Genomic DNA, 24,268 nt, shown 5'->3' with positions numbered 1-24,268 from the left:
CACTGTCAGACAAAACGGTCACGGATGGTCACTTGAACCTTCAATGGTCACTTCATAGCACAGCTGTTGAACAGCCGTTTTGACTGTCAGTGATTAGCCAAGGGGTACGGGATGATTTTAATGAGCTGCACGTGATGTCTTGATATTGGCTTTAAAAAGGCCAGTGCAAAATGGGCATTTTGACCGAAAAATTTGACCATTTTGACCAACTTCAAAAAGACCGAAAATGCAAAAGAAACTTACCACCTTTGAAACCTTTAAATATCAACAATAACACTGCGTGTAGTAAATGTGTGAACTTATTTGTGGACAATAGTGTCCTCACTGTCAGACAAAATGGTCACGGATGGTCACTTGAACCTTCAATGGTCACTTCATAGCACAGCTGTTGAACAGCCGTTTTGACTGTCAGTGATTAGCCAAGGGGTACGGGATGATTTTAATGAGCTGCACGTGATGTCTTGATATTGGCTTTAAAAAGGCCAGTGCAAAATGAGCATTTCAATCAACATGCCACGATTGTCAAGGGATAAACGGCAGCGTGCCCTGGGCATGCTGCAAGGCGGACTGAGCTACCGTGAGGTGGCACGTCGCCTTGGCTGTTCACACCAGACAATATCGGCCCTGGTGGACAGAGACACCCTCCACAACTCTGCAGATGACAGACCTCGATCAGGGAGGCCAAGAGTCACCACTGCAAGGCAGGACAGGCAGATGGTCCGAAGTCACCTGCGGGATCGATTCCGTCCAGCATCCCGCACTGCGGCAGAAACTCCGGGGCATGCAAACCACGGATCTCCAATGATACTGCACGAAGACGACTGCATGACTATTGTCTGACTGCCAGAAGACCATACAGAGGCCCCGTGATGATGGCTGCCCATCGCCGCAACCGACAGAGATGGTGCCAGCAGCATCAGCGGTGGACCTTGGCGCAGTGGAACGAGGTCGCTTTCAGCGATGAGTCAAGGTTCTGTGTGGACAGTCCTGATGGGCGTGAGCGTGTCTGGAGAAGAACTGGCGAGCGATATGCCGATTGTTGCGTGCGTCAAGCCAACAGGTGGGGTGGCCCAAGTGTGATGGTGTGGGCCGCCATATCAGGCCGGTACAGGACGCCACTGGTGGTTGTGGATGGGAATCTTAACACCCAGCGGTATGTGGATAACATCCTGCAACCTCATCTGCTGCCATTCCTGCTAGACCACCCAGAACTGAGAACCTTTCAGCATGACAACGCTCGTCCCCATGCTGCTCGCTTTACCACTGCATTTCTCCAAGGCGAGAACATCAACACCATACAGTGGCCTGCGTTCTCCCCTGACCTGAATCCCATAGAGCACCTGTGGGATGAGCTTGGGAGACGCGTAGTTGGCAGGGCCAGGACATGGGCAGAGCTGCTTCAGACATTGAGGACTGAGTGGGACAGAATCCAGCAGCAATCCATCCAAAGACTGGTAGGCAGTATACGCCGACGATGCACTGCCTGTATCCAAAACAATGGTGGCCACACACGCTATTGAAAGGGGACTGACATTGCACCCTGTGCTGTTCTGTACTGTAGAACAAACTGATGAGATGGTGTATCTTGGTCACAAACTTGACATGTCATCAATAAAATGCCAATGTTTCAATTAGCAATTGTTGGTTTGTTTTATTTTGAACTGTTACAATTTTATTACATTTCAAACAAGTGATAAGTTTCTTTTGCGTTTTCGGTCTTTTTGAAGTTGGTCAAAATGGTCAAATTTTTTGGTCAAAATGCCCATTTTGCACTGGCCTTTTTAAAGCCAATATCAAGACATCATGTGCAGCTCATTAAAATCATCCCGTACCCCTTGGCTAATCACTGACAGTCAAAACGGCTGTTCAACAGCTGTGCTATGAAGTGACCATTGAAGATTCAAGTGACCATCCATGACCGTTTTGTCTGACAGTGAGGACACTATTGTCCACAAATAAGTTCACACATTTACTACACGCAGTGTTATTGTTGATATTTAAAGGTTTCAAAGGTGGTAAGTTTCTTTTGCGTTTCAGTATATATAGATATATATATATAGATATATATATATATATATATATATATATATATATATATATATATATATATATATATATATATATATATATTGTTCCTTGGACAAATTTTCTTCCATGTACAGTCAATCCTCACTTAATGTTGTAGTTACATTCTTGAAAAGTGCGACTTTAACAAACGGCTAAGCGAATCCAATTTTCCAATAAGAAATAATGTAAATAGGGGGGGAGAGGGGGGGGTTAGGTCCAAGGGAAAATTTTCATCATCAGCCAAAAGACATTACATATTGAGTACAAGTTTTAAATAATTTTAAACAAATAATTGAATATCATCTTCTGTTGTTATTTTTTCTCATCATCTCTAGTTGTTTCAGCTCTTCATTGGTTAGCTCTTCTCCATGTGATTGTAGAAGTTGTGTCACGTCGGGCTTCTTTCATCTCATGAAACCCACTTTATTGGCCAAGTCGAGGATAAATTTCTTCATAGCGGAGACAACATATTAAAATCCTTTCAGGTCATTGACACAATCAGGCCACAACTTCCTCCACACACCATTCATGCAAACCTGAATAATTCAGGCCAGGATGCACCGATGTTATCGATGCCCAGCCTGGTGTATTTAAGGCCTATACTGTACGTACAACTGGGTGAACTTATACAATAGACCAGGATTTATGGTACAGCTTTTTCACCAGTATTTAGAGTATGGTTTATGCTGTAGTTTTATAAAAGTGAGGAAAAATTATTAGTTTGGTACTAATTAGAGGTAAAATGACTTTATAAGGGAACGTTGAACGACTTTGAATGAGCATGTTCTCTAATAGATTGACTTGATAACGAAACAATGTTAACCGGGACAATGATAAGGAAGGGCTTAATGTAGTTTTTCTCAAGTTGTTCATTCTCAATATTTAAATGTTTTGTCTTCAGGATTATTCAGTAGATGAGTTGAGGTACAAGGACAAACCTTCATGGTAGAGACAACAACCAAACCACTTTTAACCACGTTGTTAAAACAGGACATCATTTATTTACAATTCATAACACTCGGCTTTTCCCCGCTATGGGAGAGGAGTTCATCAATACGTTGGTATTTCTACGTTCAGTCCATCATTTTTATCGAGTTCTACTTCTTCACCACAATCTTGTGCTCTGAACGTCTCCAGGCTGTGGTGTGCCAGAAGCCTGCGTTTGAGGTTCGCATCAACACCTGGAAGAGGGGTGTGCCTTCGTACAGCAATCTGCCAGGATAGAATTTTATATTCAAGTAAATTTGCAAAATAAACACAAGGAGGTGGTAGCATGTAGGACTTGCTCTCCAAAACAAATTCTACCGTAGACTGGCAGTAACTCAGAGGTAAGCATATTCTCAATCAAATTTTCAAAGAAAGGTTCTTATACTATGCAAGCAGAGAACCCCATAGAGTAGGCCAAGAGTATAGCATCTTGCAATAAAGCTTGTTAAACACCTTCTGCATCCCCCCCTCAACCCACCACCCTCCCCTAGATTCCTCTTCACCCAACCCCACAAATCTTTCCTCCGAACCCACCCCCTCTTGAATTCCCCCACCCCCATGCCATACCCTCTTGGCTTCCCCCCTCCATTCCACCTGTTTGTTTGTATGTCAACAGCCTAAAGGTCACATTTTTACTCTGATCTTCATGAAACTTCACCAACTGGTAGAGTTGGTCATAAGCAAGAAACCTATTCTTTTTGAGGTCAAAACGTCAACATAGGCCAAACGTCAACAACTTTGTCAAATTTCTAAAATCCACACTTTTCATCAGATTGACCTCAAATTTGAGGTGGATTTGCATACCTGGTCACTGAATTCAACCACCAATTATTTTTGAGGTGCACATCGGCCAGAAGGTCAACATAGGCCACAATTTCTAAAATTGTCAATTTCCATCCGATTGACTTGAAATTTGAACAAGATTTTCATACCAGGTCACTGAGTTCAACCACCAATTAGTTTTGAAGTCCAATTTGTTTTAGGTATTTTGCAAGACTTCTCTCCTCATGCTGTGGTGTGTACATCCACATGTTTCCTGTTTGACCCACTTTATCAGTTGACACATTTCATCCAGTTCTGCTTTTCCATTAACCTGAAGCACCTTGATTTAAATGAATAAAATGCAACAATAGGATCCCCTGACTAATCGACTCAACAGAATGTCACCTCACCTCAATCTTTTGCACCAGATTGACCTCCCACTTGCAGCTAACAAAACTCACAACAGAGCCCGGCGTCGAGCAGCCCACACGGCCAACCCGCCCTGCCCGGTGGATGTAGTCGGAAAGTGACGGTGGAAATTCATAGTTGATGATGCGGCTTACCTGGAAAAAGCAACATTGAAGTTTCTTTTTAGCACCTGTCAAAATGAAGTTGAAATAAATGCTTAAATAGAGCGAAGTTGATGGCACGCCATTGCATATCCAAACGCTTTGCACCTAAAGCAAGGTTGAAAGATGGCAAAAAGTTCCACCCAACATCATGACCCAATATCCAATATCAAAAGTTTTTTAAATCTCCATTTTCACCCTTGTGACCAGCTCTGGGACATGAACCGGAGGTCAAATCCCCCAAAAAACATTAATTATTTAATGCATTCCCCAATGTTGATTACATGTACAATTTCATTTTTAAATGTTGAAAAATTCACCCCAATTGCATTTTTTCGTATTTCACTGTTCGACCCCCCAGGAGTGAAGTCAAAAATTATACTTCTCTCACACGTTCTTGCATGTGGTGATCATAAATACCAAATTTGGTGAATTTCTGCACAACCATATATCAAGGGGGAGATAGCGTGAGAGACAGAAAGACAGAGACAGACAGATAGAGTCGATTACAATATCCTCTGGTTTTTTTTTTAAGCATGGGGATAACAAGCATAATTACCTGTGGTGTGTCCACACCCCGTGATGATGTGTCTGTGGACACAAGGATGTTAAATGAGCCATTGTGAAACTTGTGGAGTGTGGCTGCACGAGCCTGGTAAAACAAATGCGTCAAAACAAAATGTCAATTTCCACATCTTTCCATAAAATGTGATCAGCGGTCTACAAGAAAAGTGAGTACACGCACAGACAAATCCAAAATGCGTTTAAACTACAAGTGTTCTTTGTATAACTTGTCCAAGATTCATGAAATATCAGCAAATGATAGCCAAGTGCACAGTTGTCGCTGCCATTATAACAATTTAATAATCATTCCTTTGATGCCGTGAGGCGTATAGGAGCTGCTGTGGCAGTTTCGTTGGCTAAGGAGTGCAATCCTCGACAGGTCACCACTCCGCCGCAGGATACTCGAATGGTCGTATGGTTTATTACCCTAGTAAGCTGTTACTCATTTTGCCGACCTCGGAAGGATGACAGGCTGAGTCAACCTACCTGGTGTTGTTTCAACGGCACGACAGGAGCTCGAACTCAGGACCCTAAGATCTTGAGCCAACGCCTTAACCGTTAAGCCGACACCAGGCTTTGCCATTATAATAGCCAAGTGGCAACTCCTCCAATTTGTGTGATCACATTTCGATTCCCAAAGAAATAACATTCGACTCCAAACTAATTTTTCAACATTGACTCCACCGTTCAGAGATGTTCATGGATGTAGTCCGAAAGTGAAGGTGGAAATTCATAGTTGATGATGTGGCTTACCTGGAAAAAGCAACATTGAAGTTTCTTTTTAGCACCTGTCAAAATGAAGTTGAAATAAATGCTTAAATAGAGCGAAGTTGATGGCACGCCATTGCATAGCCAAACGCTTTGCACCTAAATCATCTTTGCACCATAAAATGTTGGATCAGCTTTCCGAATCGCTTATGAATTTTAAACATTATGTGCATCTTTATAACGAAAGCACATCATTAGGCTTTAGCAGGGAACACCGTTTTCAATGGCTGTTCAATTCCACATACCATTTTAAACATGAAGAAATGATGCAAGAACTGGATTTCAAGGTGGAAACACGTCATCGATAGCTTCACTTCATAATCAGTCATAGCAAGCAATAAAGTTTGCTCGAAATAAGGGTTGCAGCATCAAGGCCAAGCTTGTTTGGACAAGGGGGGGGGGCACACTTGACCCTCTGGTTTACACTGTGATTTCCCCAGGTTCAAATCCCGTATTATATGGTGATGTGTCGATTGTCCCTTCATTGTCCTTGCATTTCAAGTAAAACTATACCGATGTCTCCCAAAATCTTCCTTTTGCATGTCATTTAAGCTCACTATGAGACAAATGCGTTATTATTTATTTATTTATTTACTTTTATACATCAATCTAACTTGTTCATTATAAAAACAGTTACAGGAAACTCGACAAATTAAAATTGGACTGTATTTGACTTCAAGGTAAACAGTTGCATGCATAAAACTTATCTGACAACCGACATGAAGCAAAAGCCAACTGTTCTAACGACATAATGGATAATGGAGAGTTAGAGGAGGAGAGGAGAGGAAACGGCACACAGTACCTCAGCCGACATTGACCCGTGCAGACGAGAGTGAGGAATTTTCTTCTCCTCGAGAACATATCCTAGCCAGTTGACAGTTGAAGCCTTGTTACAAAATACCAAATTGCCCGTCTTCATCTGCTCCGGACAGTTCTTTAACAGTTCCAGTAATGCATCTGCACATCGCACAGGCATATGCATTACCTTCTGCAAAATTATGAACTGAAAAATACTTCATCAAATTAACAGTCCACCGAACAATGGAAATGGGAAATGCAAGGAAAGGGGGAGGGGTACGTGTGTTGGAGATGAAATGCCTGGTGAGAGAAAAAGAAGTAAAAGAAGCCCTTAGATCATAAGGGGTGGGGGGCAGATAATTTCACCATTTATAATTACTAGACACACTCGCTTCCGACATGAGTGGACAGGGGGGAGCAGAGAGGGGAGATGGCGGTGGCGGTGGCAGTAAGTCATGTGGATCACGGGGATGGTGGGTGGTGATGGGTCATGTGGATCATGAGGATGGCGGTGGGTTAAGAGAAATTTGGAATTTGCTCAGTGTGCCAGCGATAGCTCGCTTGCTCTTTGGGAAGGACACGATGTGATCTTCAATGTCCACCCAATTATGCCGGCAGACGGGACGCCCAGTTTATCCGAGGGACGGCACACACGCTGATGAATCACCCTGCCTATGAAACCCCGGGATCAGACAGCTTATAGCTGGGTCTGGATTCAAACCCAGGCTGGACAGCTTAGAGGCGATTGTGCATTACAAATGGGGTTATGCATCAAATAAAGTTACAATTTGGCCATAAGGGTGTCAGGGAGCAATATCACATGTCACAAACTCACGCCTGGGAGAAATGACATATAGTTGGCCGAAATTCATGGCTGGCGGGGAGGCCCCAAGATACAAGTTATTTTAACAATCCATGAACAGTCCACAAAATTGTATGGCGAGGAAAATCAGACAGGCCATGGGAAACATCATTCATGCGTGAAGACTCATTTGAGCACATGCCAGAGATGAGTTGGATCCTAGCAAGTTGAAACGGCTCGGATCCGTTAGTCTGTGGGGAACGTGATAAGCATAGAATGCCTCAAGGACATCAGAGTGCGTTCCATTACCAAGCAGCTTGTAAAGCGCTCGCCAAATGACTTAAGCACTCGATGAAGCACTCCATTGAAGGGGTTTATAAGGAATGGCTGGCTTGGAAAGCGAAAGCAAGCTTATTGGTAACTTTAATATACAGGAAAACAAACACGACATAATGACAATAACACCAAAGCTTTTCGTGCTGTACTCTTCAAGGCGATTCACAGCAAAGAGACTGGAAGAGATGAGAACTAGTGCATTTATAAGCATGTCTAAGTAACTGCGATACCGATTGGTTCTTCAGTCATGACGTCAATGGTGTTCTGAACGCCCATTGGTTGACTCAGTCACCACTGTCTCGGGCTCCGATTGGCTGGAGCGTAGTTGTCAGTTATGACGCACCATTTGCATCATTACCTTGGACAGCGGCCAGGGAAATACCTTTAAGCTTTCCATGTTGAAAGATAAACTAACAGTAGCGACTGCTTAAAAAGGGAACCATACATTGGAAAGAATTGACAGAATAGTTTGTGGTTATAATAATTTTTACGTCTGGTGGATGTGTCCCACGAAACGCCATGCTGCGCTGCTTATACACCTCAAGACCGAGTTCGTCCAAGGCAGAAATCCCCCTTGGGGAGGGAGACAAGTTAAGCCGCTACATCCTCTGTCGTGTGACCCCTAGTCGCCCTGGAAAGTTTGATTGTGATTGGATAAGTAACGACATAATGTATCGCAGTCAGACAGACAGAAACACACCAAATTGCATATTTTCAGTGGTAGTACACCCGCTCACTACGGGAGCAGCAGAAATGGTCATTCCTTTTTGGGGTATATAGATTATAGTCGATCTATGGTCGGGTCTCAAGAACATTGGGTGTGTTCATTTACCAAGTTTCTTGTGGAGAGATCGCCAAGTGGTGTAAGCATTCGAGTAAGCACTCCTTTCAAAACCGTTAAGGAACGGCAGACTTGGCAAGCGCTAGCTAGCTGCTTGGTAAATGAGCACACCCAGGGCTTCCTCCCTTTCAGTTTTGTGTTAAACAGCAGGAGCGTGTTTCAAAGGTTCACGAAGAAAAACGCCACATTAGCGGCAGGAAGGGTCATGTTATTAACCCAACCCTTGTGGGGCATATAGAGTACCGTAGATCTTCGCACAGTTCTGTAAGTAAACCTTACCTCACGGATGTCGGGATTTCTCCAAATATCTTTATTTCGTGTTATAAACAGCATTAGTGACTGCTTAAAAAGCTAATTATACGTGTTTGTGGTTTATAATATTTTTACTTCTGGTAGAGGCCGTTGGGCCGTTGCTTCCACAACAACGCCATGATAAGCTGTTTATAAACGTTGACTCGACGTTTTTTCAAGGAGGATAAACCCCTTGGGGAGGTGGGATATTTTTGGTATTAATATTGTTTTGTAATAACATGAATATTATGCTATCGTGAGTTTTGTTATGGAGAAGCGGCCTTGGAAAAACGCCACAATAAAGCTAACTTAACATTGATATACACCTCAACACGCAACCCCATTGATGGCAATGGTGGGGAAAACCCGCTTGGGGGAGAAAACCCCCTTGGGAAGGGGGGCAAATAAATGCGCTACAACCTTCATTGTGTAACCCTTAGTCATCCGGTCATGTTTGGTTGAGATTGGATAAGTAACGACGGAATGTATCGTGGTCAAAAACTCATCAGACACAGACAGATGCTAAATTGTGTATTTTAGTATGATGATGATGTCATATCATATGGCCCCTTATATCCATCTTATTGGGGTAAAGTTTTTGTAACTTAAATCAACCACCTTAACCATGAAAGCCAACACAAGGCTTTCGAGTGCAAGTCATAAGTGACTATACCATGCATGATATTGTTCCCATCAAAGTCACAAGGATTGGTATATATTAGTGGGTCTGCCATTATACTTACTCAGCTTCTGGTAATTCCGGAGACGCATGAAGGTTTGAATCACGTGTGATGGGATGCAGTGCAGGTTCTGGCTTTTTACTGTCACAAACACAGATGCCTGTGAAGAATATAAACACATGCTTTATGGACTTAAGGTACCCTTCTGCCTTAATCATCAAAAACATATACAAACAAGAACGGCACTCGGTAGAGAGCATAAACCTCACTCCCTCCAGGCTGAACACAGTTTACGTCTTGTATCCCAATGATGGACCGGTTCTGGCCTGAGCCAAAATCGAATTAGCTTGTTATTGTCACTTACTCAACTCATCCACCAAGTTTGGTCATAACCCACCCACAACGTTTTGAAATATCATGCAATTGAAGGAACTGCGCTCCAACGCGAGTCGAAAGAATTGACGCGACCAAAGACGGAATTCGTCCGAGTTGCTTTATTGAAACAAAACAGCTCAGGTATTCTCACAAGCCCGTTTATCGGGCAGCAATATATATACACATTTATGTCGGGAAGTTTGCCCGGCAAAAGCTATACCGGGCATGCCCGGGTGTCAAGGGCGAGCCTTGGAAAGGCGAGTCTGGACCTGCCCGGGCGTGTTTGGCTGCGGCCTGGCAAGTCGAGGCTGGGCGTGCCCGGGCGCTCTGGACGAGCATTGGAAAGGCGAGAGCGGGCATGCCCGGACGCTCTGGGCGAGCCCTGGAAAGGCGATAGCGGGCATGCCCGGACGCTCTGGGCGAGCCCTGGAAAGGCGATAGCGGGCATGCCCGGACGCTCTGGGCGAGCCCTGAAAAGGCGATAGCGGGCATGCCCGGATGCTCTGGGCGAGCCCTGGAAAGGCGAGAGCGGACATGCCCGGGAAAGACGAGACCGGGCGTGCCCGGGAGGTTCGGGCGTGCCCGGGAACAGTGAGTCCGGGCATGCCCGGGAGAGGCGCGTCTGGCCGTGTTCTGGCCGGTGCAAGGCGATTGTGTGCATCCAGCGGTAACCGCTACACACGCCCCTCGAGAATCGACCTGCACCGGCAGGGTCAATTTAAGGGGGGTCCGGATGACCCGGCCGAAGCGATCCCTGGAGGGTCGTGGGGAGGGGTCCGAGGTGGTGGTGGGTGGTCGAGCGGGGGGAACTGTGGACGGGGGGCGGCCTCACCGCGGAGGAAGGGCCAACCTTAACCGTGGTGGTCGGTCGATGTCCATGTGCGCCGGTTTGAGGCGGTCCACAGAAATCCGGTCCGGCCGGCCGCCGAAGTCGACGATGAAAGACTTGTCGCCCCGTCGCAGGACCCGGAAGGGCCCATCGTACGGCGGCCGGAGTGGCCCCCGGTGCGCGTCATGACGCACAAAGACGTACTCCGCTGTGCGAAGCACCGGGGGGGACGTAGGACTGGGGACCACCGTGGCGGGACGTCGGCACGGGGGCAAATCGTCGGGCGGCCTCCTGGAGGTCCGAGCGCTGGCGAGCGGCGGACCAGGGACTGGTATCGTCGGGCACGAATTCGCCCGGGACGCGGAGCGGCTGGCCGTAGACGAGCTCGGCGGCGGACGCCTGGAGGTCTTCCTTGGGGGCCGTGCGAAGGCCCAAAAGGACCCACGGCAGCCGGTCGGCCCAACCGTCGTCCTGAAGGCCGGCCATGAGTGCGGCCTTCATGGAGCGGTGAAACCGCTCGCACAACCCGTTGGCTTGGGGGTGGTAGGCCGTGGTGCGGTGCAGCGTGACCCCCAACGAACGGGCGACCGCGCCCCAAAGCTCAGACGTGAACTGTGGGCCGCGGTCGGACGAGATGTCCGCTGGTGCGCCGAAGCGCGCGACCCAGGTGGCGATGAACGCCTGCGCCACGTCGGCGGTGGTGGTGGAGGCGAGGGGCACGGCCTCCGGCCACCTGGTGGTCCTGTCCACCATGGTGAGCAGGTGGGTGAACCCCCGTGAGGGGGGCAGGGGACCCACCAGGTCCACGTGGACGTGGTCGAAACGCCGTTCAGGCACGGCGAAAGGTGCCAGCGGGGCCTGGGTGTGGCGGTGGACCTTGACCCGCTGGCAGGCCGTGCAGGCGTTGGCCCAGTCGCGGATGTTTCGTCGAAGGCCGTGCCAGACGAAACGCGCCGACACCAGCTTCTGAGAAGCTTTCCGGCCCGGGTGAGAAAGGCCGTGGATGGAGGCGAAGATGTGGCGCTGCCAGGAAACGGGCACGATGGGGCGAGGCTGGCCCTGGGAGACGTCGCAGAGCAGGACGGTGCCCGTGAAGGGGATGTCGGCCAGGCGGAGGCCCGTGTCCGCCGCACGGAGTGCCTGCACCGAGGCGTCGGTGGTCTGGTCAGCCGCCATGAGCGCGAAGTCCACGCCGAGGTGGACCGCGTTCGCGCTGGTCCGAGAAAGACAGTCGGCCACGGCGTTGTCTTTGCCGGCGACGTGCCGGATGTCCGTGGTGAACTCCGACACGGCGGAGAGGTGGCGCTGCTGGCGGGCCGACCATGGCTCCGTGACCTTAGCCATTGCGTAGACCAACGGCTTGTGGTCGACGAAAGCCGTGAACGGGCGGCCCTCCAGGAGGTGTCGGAAATGGCGAACGGCCAGGAATAGCCCGAGCAGCTCGCGGTCGAACGTGCTGTAGTTTAACTCGTTCGGCCGGAGTTGCCGGCTGAAAAAAGCGAGTGGCTGCCAAACCCCGTCCACCCATTGCTCATGGACGGTGCCCACTGCGTAGTTGGAGGCGTCCGTAGTGAGGGCGATGGGCGCGTTGAGCACCGGGTGAGCCAGCAGCGTTGCGTCGGCGAGGGCCCGTTTGGCGCTGGCAAAGGCCGCGTCCATGGCCGCGGACCAAACAATGTCATGCTTGGCCGGCTTGCCCCGGAGGGCCTCGTAAAGGGGCCGCATGAGCTGAGCAGCGCGGGGCACGAATCGGTGATAAAAATTCACCATGCCGAGGAACTCTTGGAGGGCCTTGATGGAACGGGGACACGGGAACGTGGTGATGGCCTCGACCTTGGTCGGCAGCGGCACGGCCCCGGGCTTGGTGATGCGGTGGCCCAAAAAGTCAACGTCGCGCCGAAGTGGCATTTGACCGGGTTGACAATTAAGCCGTGCTCGCTGAGGCGACCAAACAGTGTTCGGAGGTGGAGGAGGTGCTCGGCGCGGGACGTGCTGGCGACGAGGATATCGTCCAGATAGACGAAAAGAAACGGCAGATCGCGCAGCACGCCGTCCATCAAGCGCTGGAACGCCTGGGCCGCGTTCTTGAGGCCAAACGGCATCCGCAAAAATTCGAACAGGCCGAACGGCGTGATGACGGCCGTCTTCGGGACGTCGGCCGCCCGGACAGGTACCTGGTGGTAGCCCCGTATCAGGTCAATTTTCGAAAAGATGACCCGTCCCGCCAAACGGGCGGAAAAGTCCTGAATATGCGGGATCGGGTACCTGTCGGGGGTGGTAGTGTCGTTGAGACGGCGGTAGTCGCCACACGGGCGCCATCCACCCCCCGGCTTTGGCACGATGTGCAGTGGCGAGGCCCACGCGCTATCGGAGCGCCGCACGATGCCGAGGTGCTCCAACGCGTCGAACTCGGCCTTCGCCACGGCGAGCTTGGCCGGGTCGAGGCGGCGGGCCCTGGCGTAGACCGGCGGGCCCGTAGTGGGTATGTGGTGCTCGATCCCGTGCCGCACCGCGACGGCCGAAAACGTCGGCCGCGTGAGGGCCGGGAATTCCGCGAGCAGGCGAGCGAAATCGTTCGCTGCCGGGAGGGCGCACGCCAGTTCGGTCGGCGCGGAGCTGCTCATCGTGCACGCCAGGGAGCTGAAGGTCTCGGCGTTGACAAGGCGACGACGTTTGACGTCGACCAGCAGCCCGTGCGCGCAGAGGAAGTCGGCGCCCAGCAAAGCCATGGGGACGCAGGCGGTCACAAAAGTCCATTGAAAACGCTGGCTGCCAAAGCAGAGGGTGACGACGCGTGGGCCGAAAGTGCGTATGGCCGAGCCATTAGCAGCGACCAAAGAGGGGCCGCAAACGGCGTCCCGCCTGTCCTGCTCGGAGGCGGGTATGACGCTCAGTTGGGCGCCGGTGTCACACAGGAAATGCCGCCCAGACGCTTTGTCCCGAATAAACAGCAAGTTGCCCGAGTGGCCGGCGCTCATGGCTGGGAATGAACGCCGGCCCGGCCGTTTCCCGACCTGCCGAAAGTGCACGAGGGCCGGCACGTCCGAGCCTTGTGTCCGAACCTGGCGTGGTAATAACACCACGCTCGGTCAGGTGGAGGCCCCGGCCGTCGTGTCGGAAGCAGGCGGTGCGGCGTGGCGGCCGCCAGTTGCACCGGCAGTTCGGCCTCCAACCGCGCAGGGCGCTCGGGCGTCGTGGGCGTCGCCTCGGACGGCGGCGGGCTCCAGGTAACCGCGCCGATGTGCTGGCCCGCCGAGGAGATCTTATCGGCTTCCCTGGCGAGGGCGCGGGAATCCGTGATCAACGTGCCAGCCAGGGCGAGGCGTACCGGGTGAGGCAGCTGGCGAAGGAACAGCTCGCGGAACAGAAAATCCGGAGAGTGCTCACCGAGCAACGAGAGCATATAGTCCATGCGCTCGGACGGGCGCGTGTCGCCGAGCTCGGGCAGAGCGAGCAGGCGCCGTGCGCGTGCTGCCGGTGAGAGGGCAAAAGCGTCGAGGAGGAGCGTCTTCAGCGCGTCGTATTTGTCAGCAGCCGGCGGGTGCTCGAGGAGACTCAAGGCGCGGGCCGCGGTGGCGGAACCGAGCGCCGCCACAACATGGTGGAAGCGGGTGTCGTCCGCGGTGATGCCTCGCAGGGCGAACTGAGAGTCCGCCTGAGCGAGCCAAACAGCCGCGTGAGCCTCCCAGAAGGTAGGCAGTTTAAGACTCACTGCCGTGTCCATGTCGGTAGGTCACCAATGAAGGAACTGCGCTCCAACGCGAGTCGAAAGAATTGACGCGACCAAAGACGGAATTCGTCCGAGTTGCTTTATTGAAACAAAACAGCTCAGGTATTCTCACAAGCCCGTTTATCGGGCAGCAATATATACACATTTATGTCGGGAAGTTTGCCCGGCAAAAGCTATACCGGGCATGCCCGGGTGTCAAGGGCGAGCCTTGGAAAGGCGAGTCTGGACCTGCCCGGGCGTGTTTGGCTGCGGCCTGGCAAGTCGAGGCTGGGCGTGCCCGGGCGCTCTGGACGAGCATTGGAAAGGCGAGAGCGGGCATGCCCGGACGCTCTGGGCGAGCCCTGGAAAGGCGATAGCGGGCATGCCCGGACGCTCTGGGCGAGCCCTGAAAAGGCGATAGCGGGCATGCCCGGACGCTCTGGGCGAGCCCTGAAAAGGCGATAGCGGGCATGCCCGGACGCTCTGGGCGAGCCCTGGAAAGGCGAGAGCGGGCATGCCCGGGAAAGACGAGACCGGGCGTGCCCGGGAGGTTCGGGCGTGCCCGGGAACAGTGAGTCCGGGCATGCCCGGGAGAGGCGCGTCTGGCCGTGTTCTGGCCGGTGCAAGGCGATTGTGTGCATCCAGCGGTAACCGCTACACAATATACATATTGTGGGTCGTGGGTGAATACATAACCTAAGTCCACATTCGGTGGCAGAGGTAACGAACATATCGTCACCCTCATAACAAAAGTGCCTGTCATCTTTTGCAGTTTGGAGAAAAAGGCAAAAAACTGCTGCAATTCTACATCAATGAGTATTTATTAACTATTCCTTATACAAACACATATCAATGGTTCAGGAAGTTAACAATGACTTGGGCATTTTTACAGGTGTCACAAATGATAAAACAAGTGAGTTAGGCAGAAAATCTCAAAATGGCCAAAAAATGACAGGCACTTTTGTTATGAGGGTGACGATATGCATTTGGGTGTCACTCACATCCATCACTTTGGACAATATGTTGTCGAGGCCTTTGGGAAACGTAGCTCCTGTGAGGATCAGTTGTGCCCCTTCCAATCTTGCAGACTCGAAAGTAACTCCCCGGGTAGGCACTGGGCATATCTGGAAGATATTGATAATTATCAATAAACAAAGTAATACTAAAAAATCATTCTGCATCACAAGGAGCTGCACAAATAAAGCATCTGCAAAAATTAAAATGGATCTCTCATACAAGGTCAAGGAAGAGGCAAAATTCAATTAACAGGTCTGTGCCCCCAACCCAGCCTGTGCTCAAAGTAATAATAATTAATACATATATACATAGACATGTACATGTAGTGGGTACCAGGAAGCAAGTGCCACGTCAGCTATTTCTGTATGCAACCTGACCAACAGAAAATGTCTGCTACACATTAACATTGCTATGGAACTCAAAACACCTGGGGAAAGCCAGGAAAATTTTTATTTAAAAAGCTCTTCTGGCTAAACAGTTGCATCGGCTCCACCTATTAGACATGAGCTTAGCAGAGGTACAGTCCCCTATTTCTCCATAGGATTATTTTAAAATAAGATTGAATTTAATCCTCAATTTTATGGACCAGTCCACCCAGGAGAGGGAACATCCACGGGCATGCGTTTCTGGCTTGTTGGCCGTCGTCAGTGTGTAGCAGAAGCTCCTCTACGGAGTGAACAGATTAGTAGCTTCAACTCCCTCAAAGCTCCCCACAGCTGGCAGTTCACTCAGGTAGACCAGCAGTGACTGCAAGCAGCCATCTCATCTGACTGCAGGACTTGTCTCCTATATTTGCCACCACTGATATGAATTCAGCCTGAGAATTCTTCCACAGAAACGTGCTGTCTCTTATGCACATGCCCAACTCATCTCATCTTCAGTTATCCTACTTTTCTTTCTATGCCCAAAAACCCTCCACAAGCCCATCTCCATCAAAGTTTCCAGTTTTTCCTTTTTGAGAGCTTGCTTCTGTATCCATCTTGTCTTCCACAGGTGTCCCCTAGCCCTCATCTCCTTATTTCTCCAAGTCTCCATCTATTTTGGTCATTCAGAGTATTGCTGAAACAGGTGATTCCATTATGTGCTCGGGTTTAGCATAGATAATCCTCCGCAACATACAATAGGCGTCGGCCACTGGTAAGGATAGACTAGAGCAATTGGTATTTGAGATGACCCATTGAGTCCCAAATTGTCAGATGAGAGTAGGTGTTACGAGTCGGCCATACTCCCTACCAGCGAGCCAGTGCATTAAGTTTTTAAGGGGAGTAGGTTCAGACGGGGGAGTATGTTTTGAGCTGGCTACACCCTCCCCACCACTGCCAAACCAGCCACTGTCACCGGCAGCCAACCATAATCACCCACATCGTTGTCAGCCTATTGGACATCACTGCTGCTAAGACAAGCGTGCTGCCATGATGACAGTCTCTATAACAAACCAATTTTGCTGGTCTCTGATTTCTATTTGCTGACGCCATGGCCAATTAGTTGTTTGGCTGCCCATAGGTCACTGACCCCCTCAGAAACAATTAGGTCCCCTCCTCCATGGACTCTGATCTGAACACTTGATTATTTACTGATTAATTGTGGTGATAATAAAGTGCAAATGCTCATCCTTCAAGAGATCAAGCCAGACACCTCCCACATCCAGGATGGTGGACCCCTGCCTTCACAAAGTCAGGGCCACGACAGGGTTAGGGGGAGGGAGAGTTAGAGAGAGAGGGAGAGAGAGTGAAAGAGGGAAGAGACAGAAACAAGAGGGAATGGGCCTGTCCATTTCAACCTGAGTGAACCGATCGGCACTCTGACCGTGACCGTGCTGCCGTGACAAATTTGGGCACCAGGGAAGAATAGGGAAGATTTGGCCCCCGACTTGTGTTAGGAAGCACCCCCAATAGTTGCAAGGATCCCAGTTGATGGAATAAGTACACAACCGCATTCATTGCACTTTGAATGTTTTTGGGATTACAGTACGACAGAAATGTTGTCGGTAAATAGTCATTTCCATCCTGTCTCAGCCCAGCATGAGGTGAGACTCAATATGAGTCTGAAGGGAAAGACTCAGGGTTACCCTGCCCCGCTCCACAGTGACGTCACCGTGCCTTGGCTCGAGGTTCCCCTACCCCATGCCGCAGTGAGGTTCCCCTGCCCCGTGGCGAGGTTCCTCTGCCCCATGCCGAGGTTCAACTGTCCGTGCCGAGGTTCGCCTGCCGTGCGCAACCAAGGTTTCCCTGCCCCGTGCCGAGGTTTCCCTGCCCCGTGCCAAGGTTTCCCGGCCCCGTGCCAAGGTTTCCCGGCCCCGTGCCAAGGTTTCCCGGCCCCGTGCCAAGGTTTCCCGGCCCCGTGCCAAGGTTTCCCGGCCCCGTGCCAAGGTTTCCCGGCCCCGTGCCAAGGTTTCCCGGCCCCGTGCCAAGGTTTCCCGGCCCCGTGCCAAGGTTTCCCGGCCCCGTGCCAAGGTTTCCCGGCCCCGTGCCAAGGTTTCCCGGCCCCGTGCCAAGGTTTCCCGGCCCCGTGCCAAGGTTTCCCGGCCCCGTGCCAAGGTTTCCCGGCCCCGTGCCAAGGTTTCCCGGCCCCGTGCCAAGGTTTCCCGGCCCCGTGCCAAGGTTTCCCGGCCCCGTGCCAAGGTTTCCCGGCCCCGTGCCAAGGTTTCCCGGCCCCGTGCCAAGGTTTCCCGGCCCCGTGCCAAGGTTTCCCGGCCCCGTGCCAAGGTTTCCCGGCCCCGTGCCAAGGTTTCCCGGCCCCGTGCCAAGGTTTCCCGGCCCCGTGCCAAGGTTTCCCGGCCCCGTGCCAAGGTTTCCCGGCCCCGTGCCAAGGTTTCCCGGCCCCGTGCCAAGGTTTCCCGGCCCCGTGCCAAGGTTTCCCGGCCCCGTGCCAAGGTTTCCCGGCCCCGTGCCAAGGTTTCCCGGCCCCGTGCCAAGGTTTCCCGGCCCCGTGCCAAGGTTTCCCGGCCCCGTGCCAAGGTTTCCCGGCCCCGTGCCAAGGTTTCCCGGCCCCGTGCCAAGGTTTCCCGGCCCCGTGCCAAGGTTTCCCGGCCCCGTGCCAAGGTTTCCCGGCCCCGTGCCAAGGTTTCCCGGCCCCGTGCCAAGGTTTCCCGGCCCCGTGCCAAGGTTTCCCGGCCCCGTGCCAAGGTTTCCCGGCCCCGTGCCAAGGTTTCCCAGCCCCGTGCCAAGGTTTCCCAGCCCCGTGCCAAGGTTTCCCAGCCCCGTGCCAAGGTTTCCCAGCCCCGTGCCAAGGTTTCCCAGCCCCGTGCCAAGGTTTCCCAGCCCCGTGCCAAGGTTTCCCAGCCCCGTGCCAAGGTTTCCCAGCCCCGTGCCAAGGTTTCCCAGCCCCGTGCCAAGGTTTCCCAGCCCCGTGCCAAGGTTTCCCAGCCCCGTGCCAAGGTTTCCCAGCCCCGTGCCAAGGTTTCCCAGCCCCGTGCCAAGGTTTCCCAGCCCCGTGCCAAGGTTTCCCAGCCCCGTGCCAAGGTTTCCCAGCCCCGTGCCAAGGTTTCCCAGCCCCGTGCCAAGGTTTCCCAGCCCCGTGCCAAGGTTTCCCAGCCCCGTGCCAAGGTTTCCCAGCCCCGTGCCAAGGTTTCCCAGCCCCGTGCCAAGGTTTCCCAGCCCCGTGCCAAGGTTTCCCAGCCCCGTGCCAAGGTTTCCCAGCCCCGTGCCAAGGTTTCCCAGCCCCGTGCCAAGGTTTCCCAGCCCCGTGCCAAGGTTTCCCAGCCCCGTGCCAAGGTTTCCCAGCCCCGTGCCAAGGTTTCCCAGTCCCGTGCCAAGGTTTCCCAGCCCCGTGCCAAGGTTTCCCAGCCCCGTGCCAAGGTTTCCCAGCCCCGTGCCAAGGTTTCCCTGCCTCCCGGCAAGGTTTCCCTGCCCCGCAGCGAGGTTCCCCTTTCCCACGGTGATGTTACCCTGCCCTGCACCGAGGTTACCCTGTTCCGCAGTAAGGTACTCCTGCCCCATGCGAGGTTTTGTGAAGGAAAGGATCGTGGTTGATGGAATAGGTACATGACCACACAATCGTGCCCTCCCACCCCTGCCCAACACGGCTAGGTTCACAGATCTAGCGATAAGGGTCAGGTAAACATCACCGTGGTGGGGGCCAGGTAAACCGTGCCATGGCAGGGGGAAAAAGATATTACAGTTGAAAAAGGAATTCTAGCTTTCTCTAGCTTTCAGTTGCAGTCTCGAAAAGACACAGAATCACCCACCGCAACAATATGTCAGCCGTTGAAATGCTACACATAATATCAGGATGATAAAGACCAGTGAGCTAGAAACACATCCATGGATAGATTTCCTTCCCAAGCGATGATGCAGCTTTACTAAGAAACAAGTTGGCTGACTGATGCTGTGAGAATCAGTGTACATAAAAAATGATTAACCTGCACAAGAGCAAAAATATATTGTTTATTGATTATAAAAAATGGCACGAAAGTCCTGGTGGTCCATATCCTCACCTGCACGTTTTCTAGAATTTCTTGAACCAATGGGCTGAAGCTGTCGTCCAGCATGGTGTCCACTTCATCTATTACGAGGAACCTCAAGGAGTCAAGACCTAAAGCCCCTGCCAATGTACAAACATCACATGTACATCAAGAGCCTCAAAATAATGTGGGTTTATATCCTTCACCAAGTAAAACAAATACAATCTGGCCTGTTTACACTACGGCAAGCTGGGTGGACGATGTGAGTTGAGGTTTTTCATAAAATGGGATGCAAGTGGCCTTAAGATTTGACAAGGTACCAGGCTGCAATTTTCAGGGCTGCAGCAGTATGATCAAACTACTTTATTGAGACTTATATGCATGACATTTTAGGATAATAACTTGAAGCTCAAAAAAAGCATTTTCCTCACAACGAGTTGGTCATTTGCTGTATATTTTTGGTGTACAAGGTCATACTCGCTCCCTCACCCCCCCCAGAAGTCCAGACCACGACTTATCTATGATTTAAGACAGACACACACTCTCCATTTACATTTGATCAATCCCTTTCATTCCTATTGGGCCCATTACCTTGGCGTATGCCTTTGCATACAACGCCAGGTGTTCCCACAAGAACGTCAATCGTTTTGTTCTGCAAAAATTTCCTCATAAAGGTCTGTGGTGGAGTCAGGCAGAAATAAAACAAAAACAATCAAAGAATTCAAGTTCAAATAACAATTAATTTTACAAGCATTTACACACTCTTGTCCTTTTGTCACCCATCTGTAGAATTAGCTCATTATGTCAATCAAATGTCACCTTTCCTTCCAATTCCTGAGGTAGTCAGTCCATTTACATTCCCTGTTGCCTCATTCTTAGCCCCAAGCTATTCTTCTCATAAACACACTCCATCCCCATCCCCACCCATTCTGCCACCATCACCCACTCAACACACTGCCCCTAAAAGGTGACAAAAGCAAAAATAAAGCAAAACCTGCATTATGCCAAAAACTAGAACAACACTCTTCAACGTCGTGATATCGCCCAATATGCCTCCGCAAACATTATAATATCATTATAATAATAATAATAATACATTTATTTTATATAGCGCTTTTCAAGAAGCCCAAAGACGCTTTGACAGAGTACAAAAAAACAAGTGCAAAAAGACAAAAATCAAAAGGGTAAATAATCAAAGCAAAAGGAAGGAGAAGGCAGAAGAGATAGTCAGGGGTTAAATGCTGTGGGTTAAATGTTGAATGCAATGTTGAACAGGTGGGTCTTGAGTGATGTTTTGAATGTGGTGAGTGAGGAGGAGTCTCTGATGGTGTGAGGTAGTGAGTTCCAGAGGATGGGAGCAGCGATGGAGAAGGCCCTGTCCCCCCAGGGTCTGAATTTGGTCCGCATGGGGGGGGGGGGGGGGGGGGAGGTCAGGAGGTTGGTACCAGCAGAGCGGAGGTTGCGGGTGGGAGTGTGTCTGGAGAGGAGGTCAGTCAGGTAGGATGGGGCCAGGTTATGGAGGGCTTTGTAGGTCAAGAGGAGGATTTTGTACTGGATTCTCTGGGGGATGGGGAGCCAGTGAAGCTTGTAAAGGACGGGGGTGATGTGGTCACGGGTCCGGGAATGGGTGAGTAGACTGGCAGCGGAGTTCTGAATGTATTGGAGTTTATTGGTGATTATTGAGGGTGAACCATAGAGGAGGCTGTTGCAGTAGTCCAGACGGGAGGTGATGAAGGCGTGGATGAGGGTTTCTGCAGCCGTGGAGGAGAGGGATGGACGGAGACGGGCGATGTTTTTCAGGTGAAAGAAGGCTGTCTTTGTGATCTGTTTAGTGTATTTGTCGAAGGAGAGGGTTTGGTCAAAGATGATGCCAAGATTCCGGATGTGAGGGGAGGTGGATACTGGGAAACCGTCGATGTTGAGGGCAAAGTTATGGGTGGATTTGGTGAGCGTTTTTGGGCCAATGATGATTATTTCAGATTTATCATAGTTAAGTTTGAGGAAGTTGATTTGAAGCCAGGATTTTTTTTCAGTGATGCAGTTTGTCAGGATAGAGTGGGTGGCGGTGGAGATGGACTTGGTGGAGATGAAAAGCTGGATGTCATCGGCGAAGCAGTGGAATTGGAGACCATGACGGCGGATTAAGTGACCAAGGGTGGACAGGTGCAGGATGAAGAGGAGGAGGCCAATAACTGAACCTTGGGGGACACCTTGGGGGAGGGGAGCAGTGGGGGATTTGCAGTTATTGATGGAGATGAACTGGCGTCTATCGGAGAGGTATGATTTGATCCAAGAGAGGGCAGTGCCGGTAATGTTAAAGGTGGTTTCAAGTCGGGTGAGGAGGATGGTGTGATTGATGGTGTCAAAGGCGGCGCTGAGGTCGAGGAGGATGAGAATGTTGAGGTTGCCAGCGTCAGAGGAGAGGAGAAGGTCGTTGGTGATTTTGAGGAGAGCAGTTTCAGTACTGTGGTTGGAGCGGAATCCGGATTGGAATGTTTCATACAGTTTATTGGCAGAGAGGTGATGTTTAAGTTGAGTGGCTACAGCACGTTCCAAAACTTTTGACAGAAAGGGTAGGTTGGAGATGGGTCTGAAGTTGTTTAGGGTGTCAGGATTGAGTCCAGGTTTTTTCAGAATGGGGGTAACAGCAGCAATTTTGAGGGATGGTGGGACGATGCCTGTAGACAGGGAGGAGTTTATTGTTGCAGTGATAAGTGGAGAGAGAGCAGGAAGGGAGGCCTTGACAAAGCTGGAGGGGATGGGGTCAAGAGTGCAGGTGGCAGTTTTCATTCCTATGAGGAGTTCAGAGAGGTCAGTAGGGGAGACTGGGGAGAACTGAGACAGGGGTCGGCAGGATAAGGGGGGGCAGGTGGTTTGAGGGGGAGCAGGTGCAGTGGTGGTTAAGCTGCTGTAGATGTTGTCAATTTTGCTTTGGAAGAATGAAAGGAAGGAGATGCAGTTGTCTACTGTGAATGACTGGGTGGTGGTGTCCAGGGGGCTGGGGAGTTTGTTTATTGTAGAGAAGAGTGCTTTTGGGTTTCCAGAGCCAGAGTGGATAATTTGAGAGTAGTAGGCGGAGCGGGCGTGGGAGAGGGCATCTTTGTAGTGCTGTAGGTGGTCCTTGTAGGCTTGGGAGTGAATTGTGAAACCTGTTTTATTGCGGAGTCTTTCAAGTTGGCGAGTATGAGTTTTCATCAGGCGGAGTTCAGGGGTAAACCAGGGAGCAGAATGGGTGAAAGAAACTGTTTTGGTTTTTATAGGCGCAAGCTGGTCAAGGCAGGAGGAGAGAGTGTGGTTGTAGTAGTCAGTGAGGTCAGAAGGGGTGTGGAGGTCAGCGAAGGGAGAAGTGGACATTTTTTCAGAGAGGGTGGATGAGAATGAGGTAGGTGAAAGAGCGTTTAGCTTACGGAAGTTGATAGTGCGATAATGCCTTGGTGCTGTGGTGGGGATGCTGATGGTCATAGTGATGGCTAAGTGGTCAGAGAGGGTGAGGTCGGAGCCAGAGAGATGGTGCAAAATTAATCCAGTAGAGCAGACAGGGTCCAGAATGTGCCCACGGTTATGGGTAGGAAAGTTGACATGTTGAGTGAAGTTAAAGCAGGTGAGTAAATCAGTGAAGTCAGTGGTTATTGTGGAGTCAGTGGAGTCCATGTGGATATTGAAATCACCGAGGAGGATTGAGGGGGAGAGGGAGCAGAGCTGGGTCAGAAAGTAGGAGACTTATTACACATACTTCTACCAAGTTTGATTTAAATCCTTTCAGCTGTTGTCAAGTATCACATTTTTACTTGACATGACCTCTGAGCTTTCACCTTTGATGCAGAAATCTAAGGGATCGAAAGGGACTTAAGGAGTGTAAAGGTACATCTGGCAAATACATCATCCCTACCTACATCTGGCAAATAAAATACATTTACTTCTTCATGCAGCTATATGAATCAAATTGGCAACCCTTTATATTAACTTTTTTAGAGCATTACTTGGTTCCTCCTAAGAACACAAGGGTAGTCCAGCATGCACACGAGATTTTTTTTGAATGTCCCTTCTTTTCTATAGTTTGCCACATGGCACATACTATAGTATATAAAGGGGCCTTTGCTATGCTCCTGGCATTTTTCACAAGATACATTTTAAATACGAACACAATGCATTTGTTCATCGTACAAGACTTTATTCAAGACAATATAAAAGACTTGAAAAAGTAAGGGGAAAAATTATTCAACCCAGATGGGACCCAATCCATTAGGCCATTGGGCCAGCATGTTAGATTTTTTTTGTCATAATATTTTAAGTGTGTACATATATATATATATATATATATACACACAATATATATACACAATATATATACACAATATATATATATATATCTATATATAATTATATACACAATATATATACACAATATATATATATATCTATATATCTATATATATATATATATATATATATACACACACACACAATATAT

At 50.3% G+C, this 24,268-nt stretch overlaps 2 protein-coding genes across 3 annotated transcripts in view; both read right to left on the bottom strand.

Moving 5' to 3' along the window:
• The window catches only part of LOC144893653 (uncharacterized), a 1,023,192-nt gene that overhangs the window by 196,766 nt on the left and 802,158 nt on the right, over positions 1–24,268 (bottom strand). The window lies entirely within an intron of this gene.
• Positions 3,035–24,268, bottom strand: part of DDX28 (DEAD-box helicase 28) — a 53,904-nt gene continuing 32,670 nt past the window's right edge. Inside the window, exons 8-15 of one of the 2 annotated variants that reach the window (XR_013624583.1) lie at positions 20,389–20,473; positions 19,831–19,937; positions 15,380–15,502; positions 9,529–9,625; positions 6,520–6,674; positions 4,945–5,702; positions 4,227–4,379; positions 3,035–3,279 (exon numbers count right to left, since the gene is read on the bottom strand). Coding sequence is in view for 1 of the 2 variants with exons in the window: in XM_068128604.2 (XP_067984705.1) it covers positions 3,118–3,279; positions 4,227–4,379; positions 4,945–5,037; positions 6,520–6,674; positions 9,529–9,625; positions 15,380–15,502; positions 19,831–19,937; positions 20,389–20,473 (975 nt within the window). In the remaining variant the exon portion in view is untranslated. The remainder of the gene's footprint in view (positions 3,280–4,226; positions 4,380–4,944; positions 5,703–6,519; positions 6,675–9,528; positions 9,626–15,379; positions 15,503–19,830; positions 19,938–20,388; positions 20,474–24,268) is intronic. The other variant, XM_068128604.2, reaches the window with a different exon arrangement.

The sequence above is a fragment of the Myxine glutinosa genome, chromosome 9 (genome assembly GCF_964187855.1).
Source record: "Myxine glutinosa chromosome 9, kmMyxGlut1.1, whole genome shotgun sequence".
NCBI lineage: Eukaryota > Metazoa > Chordata > Myxini > Myxiniformes > Myxinidae > Myxine > Myxine glutinosa.
The sequence above is the reverse complement of the archived record's forward strand: the minus strand, read 5'-3'. Positions and strand labels throughout refer to the sequence as shown.